The sequence below is a fragment of the Chenopodium album genome, chromosome 11, assembly GCF_948465745.1.
Source record: "Chenopodium album chromosome 11, dcCheAlbu1.1, whole genome shotgun sequence".
In the NCBI taxonomy this organism is placed as follows: domain Eukaryota; kingdom Viridiplantae; phylum Streptophyta; class Magnoliopsida; order Caryophyllales; family Amaranthaceae; genus Chenopodium; species Chenopodium album.
In genome coordinates this window covers 50,869,197-50,879,319 of record NC_137844.1, presented here as the reverse complement: position 1 = coordinate 50,879,319, position 10,123 = coordinate 50,869,197, and the positions used below count along the sequence as shown (strand labels likewise).

Here is a 10,123-nt window from a genome sequence, read left to right as displayed (position 1 = left end):
CTTAATGCCTTATTCATAAAAATAAAAAATAAAAAGAGAATGGTGTCCCATAAAAGAAAAAAAAGGAAAAAAAAAAAAGAAAACAAATTGGTGGGCCCATACAAATATAAGAGACCTGTTAAGTTAAACGACAGGTCTCTTATTGATTCCATCTATTTCCGTTGGGACCTTTTGACATATTAGAGACCTGTTATCTCCTATATTAGGTCTCTTACATTAAAGAGACCTGTTGTGTCGACCAACAGGTCTCTTATTAAAGGTTTCTTTGCCCATTTTTGTAGTAGTGGGTGTTACATTGAGACGATTAGACAATCTATTGATCTATATATGGAATTAACGCCTTGATGATTGTGAGCACTTAATTTAAAAAATACCATACTACAAGGTTTATATATATCGTTCTTTTGCCTAGTCTCTTTAAAGGGTTGGCATGAGTGGCATCCCTAGCCTTAAAGTCAATAACCAAATATGCGCATAGTATTAAGAACTAAGTAACGATTCAGCTATACTCATTTTACTAAGACTAATAAGAGACTAATTAGTTTAGGTAGCTCGTTGGTATGTCTAAATGTCCCCATAATAAGGAAAGAGTGAGATGTGAAGGCTGCCTGTTATATAGTTGTTGTAATGACAAAAACCAACCACATCATGTAAATCATAGAATAAATACAGCTGTTGGTCAAAAACTAAACCCAATTAAAGGAAGAGAGAGAACAAATTATAACAATAGAGGAGGACCATGAATCCACTTACTACTTGAACTAGCTTTCATGATCATATGGCCTATCTTTTTTATACAAGTTTTAGGTGTCTTCGCCAATTATATTTTTTGTTGACCCTTTAATTTTATTCTATTAGATTAAGAAATAATAATTCTAGATACCACATTCCTATTCTCTGTTGGCCTGGCATTAATGTACAGGTTAGCCCAACCAATGTGTAACCTTGCTTGTTTATTGTTTTATTCTCCATTTCTTCATGCTAAAAAAAAGTCAAAACTTTGAAAAACTTGAGGTTTAACTAAGGTCCTGTTCCGATTTAATGAAAACAATTAAATTGAAGTGAACTGAATTGAATTGGTTGGAGGTAAACTGAACTGAATAAAGCTAAAATGAATTATTTATGAGAGAAGGAAATTTGGAACCGAACTGAAATTAAGCTGAACAGAACAGGCCTTAAATATAAGGTTTTTTCTTGAGATTATTCAAAAAAAAAAAAAAAGGTTTTTCTTGAGAGTGTAGAGTTTATTTTAGATGGATTATTCTTTAAAAGGGGTTTTTTTTTTTTCTTTTGGAAATTGTTGAGGTTTAACTAAATTAACTTTTATAAAAATTAATTGATCATCCACTTACCCCACTTACACAATGAAATAATATTAGAGCAAATAAACTCTCTTAAATTACCTGCATTATCAAGGAATACAAATAAAAAAGAAAGGTGGGAGTTTCTTGTAAAGATACTAGATTAGTCTCGTGCATCGGGACAAATAAATTTTTTTAAAATTTGTTTATTTTTCATACCAAAATTAAAAACAAAAAAATAAAAGAAATTCCCGAAATAAATAATGCATCAAATATTAAAAATAAAATTTAGAGTTCATATAAAAATTGAATAATAAAAGGGCTACATGAGGAAGAAAAATTAAATTATTATTATTAGATGGATAAACTATTTTCGAAATTTGACACTAATAATAAAATAGCTTATCATAATTTTAATTAAATCAAATAAAATATCATGATAACATCATTTATAGTTTTGAAGGGAAATTTTTTAAGGACAACCTGACATGTGTCTAGTTTTAGGAAAGGATGATGTAAGCGGTTACTACTTTAGTATTAGTTATAGATTAAATATGTCCGAGCTTTAAAAATATCAAGGGATTCTCATGATACTAATTAAGGTCTATCCCCAACAAAAAATTAGTATATGGTGTCATACTCTTCTTATTAAATTGGTTTAACAAGGAGAGTATTAAACATGCTTTAAAGGTTATTGAAAATAAAAGTTATAACTATTACACCCCTTATTTTTACTTTCCTCCTTTTATTGGACTCATTCAACCTAAAAGTCTTTTGTTTGTACGAAGTATATAATAGGCACAACAAGTCAAATTGATATGGACTCACTATGAATTTATTAAAAGAGTACACTACTTAAAGTTAATTGGTGAATAATGCTAAATTAAATGTTAAATGTTAAATGTTAAATGTTGCAAGAGTTGTGAAACAAAATTGTATTTTACCGTACTATGTACATACACGACTATGATCTTCATTATTTCACCTTCTTTTTTTTTTTACTAATCTATTGAATCATATTTTGTAGAAAAACTAAGTAAAAATCATTTTTTTTTACAAGAAGAAAAGGGATTTCATTAATAAAATATAACCAAACGCCACTTATATAAAATTTCTAAGAAATCAAGAATTTCAGCACAAGTACATAATACCTTAAAACTAAATATATCGTGGATTCGATCAACAATTGTCTTAATAAAAAAATTCATCTGAAGCAACACAACCTGTGAATTAGCACTGACTCGGCTTGAAATCCGCTGATGCGTAGTCGTTTGATTGAAAATACTCATGTGGTCCGTCCTTTGAATTCTTTGGGAAATTATGAAACCCTAAACCTTCAATTCTCGTCATACAAAAAGAAAAAGAAAGTAAACATAAGAGAAAAATCATCATCTCAAGGATAAGATCTATTTATTGAAAGCAATTAAAAGGTTTTTGGGTTTACCACCAGTAAAAATATCGATGGAAGCCCCTACAAAGATTCACAACTGAGACCAAGAGGAAAAAAGATGGCACAGATGGAGAGAAAAGGGAGAAGAGAAGGAAAACATTCAAAAAAAAATAACCCTAGCCTTCCCAAAGGAGAAACCATAAAGGGAACCAATCAAGAAAAACCCTCCCAATTAAGGAGAAAACCTATAGGGAACCTTAGCTAAAGGTTTGTTCTCATTTACTAAACTGAGCAGAACTGAATAGTCTATGAGAGAAGGAAATTAAGAATTGAATTCACTAGTAGAAAAAACGAGATTGGCACCGGTTCAAAACCCCTTAATGCCACCGGTTTTGAACCGGTGAGTATTTGGGGGATGCCAATAATCGCATGAAAAGCCACCGGTGGGAATACTTGTTATTCGCACCGGTTAACCGGTGCCAAAAATACCCAAAAAAATATAATTCCCTACTTTTGGCACCGGTTAACCGGTGCCAAAAATGTCTAAAAAATTTTTTTTTTTTTTTTTTTTTTGTCTTTTTTCACTTAAAAATTTAGCAGAAAACTCATACAACACCAAATATAATTGAAATTCGTAATCAGTATATATACACCAAATACTACACCAAATATAAATTGAAATTCATAATCACCAAAATGTTATATATATAGATAATACATTAATATATAATACATTAATACATAATATAATTGAAATTCATAATCAGTAATTTTACACTTGCCAAAAAAAAAAAAACAAATGGATTCGACGAAGAAGCAGAACAGCATGAGCACAGTAGCAGAAGCAGCATCAGGCATCAATTTTCTCCTCCGACCCCGAATTCGACGAAGATGACCCGGCCTCTGTAGGATTCACCAATCGGTCCACATACAAAAAAAAAACGAGAAAAATCGAAAAAAAACCAGAAAACACATGCATGTACCCAGAAAAATCGATTAATTAAACCAAAAAAAAACGAGAAAAATCGAATTAAAATCCAAAATCGATTAAATTCGGATAATTATACCCAAAAAAATCGAGAAAAATCGAATTAAAATCCAAAAATCGATTAAATAAACCTAGAAAAATCGATTAAAATTGAATTAAACCCATAAATTAAACCCTAACCTCGAATAATTATACCCAGAAATTGCTGTTGATGTTGATGTCGGTGGGCTTTGCGGCAGTGGTCGAACTTTGTGGTGGAGATGTTGCTTTGGTGGTGGCGGCTTTGCGGCAGTGGTGTTGTTGTTGTTGCGGAGATGAAAGAAGATCGAAGGGGAGATGAAAGAAGATCGAAGGAGAGAGGAGATCGAAGAGAGAGATAGGAGATCAAAGAGAGAGGAGAAAGAGGGAGATCAGAGGAATGAAGGAGGCGGAGAGAGGAGGTTAGGGACTTAGGGTTATAAAGTGGTGGTTTTTTTTTTAACTTTTGCCACCGGTTCAAAACCGGTGGGATTAATATTTTCCCCACCGGTTCGGTTTTAACCGGTGGCAATACTCTTCTCTTAAAATCCCGCCCATTTCCTCCCTTTTTTTTCCCACCGGTTTTTAAAAATCGGTGGCCAAAACTCGATGCCAATTATCATTTTTCTACTAGTGATTGAACTGAAATTAAGCTGAAGAGAACAGGCCCTAAGTACTAATCATAATTGTTTACTTTCTCCGTTCTTTTTTACTTGACCCGCTTTGACTTTTACACTATTCACCACCCTTCGTTTGACCGTCTTTTGTGAATAGTATGTAAGGAAAAACATATTCATGTTAAAGTTTTGCATTGGCAAGCGTGATAAAAGAAACAGGTCAAGTAAAAAAGAACAGAGGAAGTATTATGAATTAGAAATTATAAATATCCATCAATATGTCTCGCATATGTCAAAGTTTTTTTTTTTTTTTGGATGGAAAGAGTTGTAGTTAAGATTTGATTTGATATGATATGTTTCAAAATAAAAATAAAAAAATAAAAAAATAAAAAAAATATATATATATAAATTAAATAAAAAAAAAAAGAAAGAAAGATTTGATTTGATAAACAACTAATGTTTGTTTGCACATCCCTATTATCAACTTAATCTTATTGATTATTTTTTTGACAAGAGGTATACTCGTATATTTTCATATGATGTAATGTAAACTTAATAATCGTGAGAGTAGCTTTGGAATCTTGAATTTGTTATTATAAAATTTGCTTATCATATATTGAGGATTTATTAAATGGAGATAGAAGAGTCAAATTTGAGATCAAATGAATTAATGAAGTACATAAAAATAAAATTAATCTATCATATAAATATTTAAAGTTGTCGCCCTACATAATATTTGGTTGTTGATTACTTTGGTATTTTCCATCATGACATAATATAGAAAATCTTTAAATCATCTTTAGTTATATGAAAACATCTATATGATGTTTAGGTTATGTACAAAACTCCAAAATGAGTAAATTACTAGATTTTTATTTTAAATGAACTTATTGAACGTAGACACGTTTATGGGAAAATAATTGTAGATGAAATCAACAATTTTATTCATAGATATAAAATAGTTGAACCGTAGGAGAGTAAGCATTACATCATGGATTTATGGATGAGTATTATTTGCATGGGAGTTGGTTGGGGTAATACTTGGCTTTCTCTTTTCATTTAACCACGATATATTATTACAAGCACTACATTATTATTACAAGCACTACTTTCTCTTTTCATTTAACCATCTTGATGTTTTACTTCGGTTCATAAAGATTTTTATGTTTCTATTTATGTGTTAAAGTTTTGGTCGTAGTCGATAGTGTTAGATAAGGAAAATACATTATTATTATGTGAGATCTTATTGGTTGTAGCTAAACGTGATAGCTTGTTTTTATAGCTTTCAAATGACTAGTTATGTGTTCATTTAGAATGAAAAAAATGAGAAATTTATGAACATTTTACAATAACACAAAGCTTAAAACTTCTTTGGATATTTTCCCGAACTTTCCTTTAATTTGCATCATTTTTGTTTTTCTCTAGACTTTGTTTCCTAATATTTTGGATATATATGCTCATGAGTCATGACGCTTTCAATGGTATTTCTTAAAGAATAATTTAGAGGACATTTTTTTTGAAGGGAATGAAGTAGGGCACCATTGGATGGAAAACAAGATACATGTGTGAGAAGAAGTCAAGTCCATCTATTTGTAACAAATTTTCAGAGAGAGAGTGTTTTATCTTTTCATTGTATATCTTCTTCGATCCTATATGAAAGCTAATAAAAAAAATTTATTCCTTATTTTGGAAAGACAGATCATGTTGAATGAACCAAACGTGAATTTGATTATTCATCTCCTCTACTTATATTTCTCATATATCTATAATTTATATACTTGTATATTGTCATTGCATATCAAACACAATATCTAAATCAATCCATCAGCACAAATCAACTTTAATTTAATGTACCCTTTTATTATTTGGTACTCCAAAGTAAAAGAAATATGTTTGTTCCAGGCATATCAAACTCAATATCTGAATCAATTGATTCCATAATAGTAAAATCTAACTCTCCTACAATCTGACACAAAAACTTTCGGCAGTAGCAACCAATATACTACCAAACCATTTTCGTATATTAGACATCTACACTAGAACAGTACCAGAAAAGATTTGAAATATACGCAATACACTAGATTGAGTATTAGACTAATGTTTTTGTTGGGTCAACTCTGAACATCTCCCTTAGAATAAAAGTACAATGCTTTCCGACATTTCCTTAAATCACCTGCCTCGTGCAAATCTTTCTTTTTTGTTTTTAGGGTTAACTACTTAACTTGCTCTTTTAAAACATTGTATACTCGTACAATTTCCTTGAATCTTCTTAGACATTGGAAATGTTGCTTTGGTTCAATGTTTTGGAGATTCTTCGTTTGAATTTTGAAGACTATACTATAAATAAATCACTTTGATTTTGATGGGTAGACTAAATTTTATAACTTTATATTATATAGTTTATAGTATATAGTATGGTGTGATATATGGGAAAGGGATAATTGTCTTCAAACTAATCCTATTCACAACCCCACACGGTCCAATGCTTGTTACCAACTAGTTCTTCCCTCCATCTCCGCTATATGGTTGCTTCAATGCTTCCCACGCTCCACCCTAACCTAATCATAATATTTTTAAAGTCACAAGTTTAAAAAATAAACTACTTTTTTCACTATATTTGTCAACCTTATGTTTTAGGTTGTTAAAATTATAATCCATATTAGCTACCACGCAATCTGTCTATGTAAGCATGACCTCTTAATGTTAGTCATAATTTATGTCTCTTATGTAACTAATGCATCATATTTAATACATACGTATAAATTAAATAATTGTATATTACTTTATGAATAGTTTTCCTGAATTTATTTCATGCCACACACATACAATGAAAAAAAAAAAGAAAAGAAAAGAAATGTGCTAGTACAAGATTTGATCTCATGAACTTGAGTTTATACATATTAAAGTTTTAATCACTAAACCATTCAACAATTGATGTTATCTTAACTTCTTAATGTTACTTGTACTTAGAAGAGTTCACATTGAAACGAAAGATTACTTGAGTACGTGAAAATCCAAAACTCCGCATCTTTATAATTTATAAATAATCTCTAATTACATGTGATCATCGTATGGGGACAAATTAGTAAACACTAATAAACACATTCAACATCTATCCAATGAATGTTAGGAAGTTTATCTTGAAATCTTGCTAAGTTAAAATAATAAAAGTACTTAAAAGGAAGAAAATCATCAAATAATGTTCATAAGGTAAGGTTACTTTACACAAGAATAAATTCCCATTAAATGGATTGGCTTAGTCATCCTCTAACCTCTATCATTGCAATAGAGAGAGAAAAATAAAGCATGATTATATAATTCCCAACAATAATTTACTATAACATATATTCACGGACCAAGTACTCTTCCCTTTTTCTTCATTTATAACCTCAAACAATATAAAATATTTCCTAAGTTTTGCTTTTGTCCAATCATGTGACTAATATTCCCATTATTTTAAATTAATGCTATAAAAATAATTTCCCTAAATTTATTTTAAGATTTATATATATAAGCACCACTTTGCTGCCTTTACATGATCAATTCCCTTCTCCTCTCTCTTTCTCTCTCTAAAAACCTTTTTCTTCCCAACTTTCTCTCTCCTCCAAATTCATGACAGAGCATAATCTATACTTTTTTTCTTAAAATTTTAGCATAAACCCATTTTTTGTCTCCCTATTTTCTTTTAATTTCTTCATTAAATTTCAATTTTTGAGAAATTTGATTTCTTGGAAAATATTTATTTAATTTTTTTTCCAAGGAAAACAAACATTCTATTAAAACAGAGTATCTCTGTTTTTTCTATTTATCTTTATATTTTTTATCAAAATGATGAAGAAATCAAACTGCAATAATAACAATAATTACAACAATAATAATGTTGGAAAAATGGGAGGTTTAGAATGGGAAATGAGGCCAGGAGGAATGTTAGTTCAAAAGAGGAATTTGGATTCCAATAGAAATTATTCTATTCCAATTCCAACAATCAAAGTTTTAGTGAAATATGGTTCTTATTACCATGAAATTCACATTAATTCTCATGCTAATTTTGGTAAGTTTCATTTATTTTTCTAAAAAATTTAATTTTCTTTCCTTTTATATAATGGAATTTTAATAAGTGTGAATTTGTGATTTTAAAGGAGAATTGAAGAAAATGTTAGCAGAAGTAACAGGGTTACAACCACAAGATCAGAAACTAATCTTCAAAGACAAGGAAAGAGAATCAAAATCATTCCTTGATGTTTCTGGTGTTAAAGATGGATCAAAGATTGTTCTTGTACAAGATATCATTAGCCAAGAGAAAAGATATCTCGAATCGCGTCGAAATTCGAATATGGAAAGGGCTATGAAATCTGTTGCAGAGGTTGCCATTGAAGTTGATCGGCTTATTTGCCAGGTAAATTTTTCTCTTTTTTTTTTTTTTAATTTTTTTTTTAATTTTTAAGTGATGATTTATTTATGCTGTTTGTGTATTAATTTGATGTAGGTAACAGCAAAGGAATCAGTAATTTGTAAAGGTGGGAGAGTTGCTGAGAAAGAATTGTTGACTTTGATTGAATTGTTGATGTCTCAAATGATAAAATTGGATGGTATTGTAGCTGATGGAGACGTAAAGTTGAAAAGGAAAACACAGGTACTAATTTATTCATTTATTTATTTATTATTTTGATTGTTTGTTAAAAAAAAAAATTAGAAGTCATTAATAACATAATTATTGTTAGTGATTATGAATAAAGTAATTAATTTCGACGATATATTTTGTTTATGAAGGTGGTTAGAATTCAAAAATATATCGAAATTCTCGATCGATTGAAGGCTCAAAATGCAATGGCAACGACTCAATATGGTGATAGTCAAGTTGGGTTAGTTGTCTCACAACAGCAACAAAGGCCCTTAATAATGCAACAACAAAGAGAGCAAAGGAATTTTTCCAATGGACTCATGTTGACATCAAAGTGGGAGAAATATTAAGATATATTGAGACTTGATAAATCTTTATAGTTTGTATACATTATAGTAATGGATTATGGTACTGTTAAGTTCATTGATCGTGAAAAGTCAAATGTTGTGCTTCTTAAAAGAACACTAATGTAATGTATATAGCAAATATAAATAGCTAGTATAGTGCGTAGTTAATAAGGTGTTTTGATTGCTAGGTAATGGAATTGCCATCTTGGTTGTTTCTAGCCATAGATTTTTACTTGTAGTACCATATAGTATAATCCATCAATTCCTTTTTTTTTTTTCCTTCTCAATTCATTTGTGGGGATATAAGGAATATAATTTTGAGGTTAATATTCTTCTTCTTTAGCTTTTGTCTTGTTTTCTTAAGTTGTTTAATGAGTGCTAAAAAAAGAGGATAACGAATGGGAACAACACATGGCATTACTTTTTTTCTTTAAAAAAAATAAAAAATCACCAATAACTCCACAAAAATATAAATGATGATCCAAATAGACTCGAATATATTAAAATAAGGGCTAAGTGTTGATATCTTTGGTTATGATAATTGTTCAATTCACAACTAAATACGGAATACGGAGTATGACTTCTACGAGTAATAAGTTCATAAGTATAATATTTTTCATGTGTAAAAACTAATAAGTTGCGATGGTAATATGGTATAGCAAAAGAACTATGTAACTCCTGCAAAAAAGAAGTTCTATTCCGTTACTTACAAGTGAAAAGAATGTGTTGGAATAAGTTGCAATTGGATAGCGACTCCAATTACTCCGTAGTTTATGCAAGTGTTTTTCATGCCTAAAAACCTTTTTTGGCCAATTAAATGCACTTATGAATAACATCCCAA

General features: G+C 29.8%; 1 protein-coding gene across 1 annotated transcript; it reads left to right on the top strand.

The window, feature by feature from the left end:
* The first annotated feature begins 7,868 nt into the window (after window positions 1-7,868).
* LOC145569092 (BAG family molecular chaperone regulator 1-like) lies at window positions 7,869-9,563 on the top strand. Its single transcript, XM_081628461.1, has 4 exons — window positions 7,869-8,365; window positions 8,454-8,710; window positions 8,801-8,947; window positions 9,085-9,563. The coding sequence occupies exons 1-4, from the start codon at window positions 8,143-8,145 to the stop codon at window positions 9,283-9,285; spliced, it is 828 nt and encodes a 275-aa protein (XP_081484587.1). The 5' UTR covers window positions 7,869-8,142; the 3' UTR covers window positions 9,286-9,563.
* The last annotated feature ends 560 nt before the right edge of the window (window positions 9,564-10,123 follow it).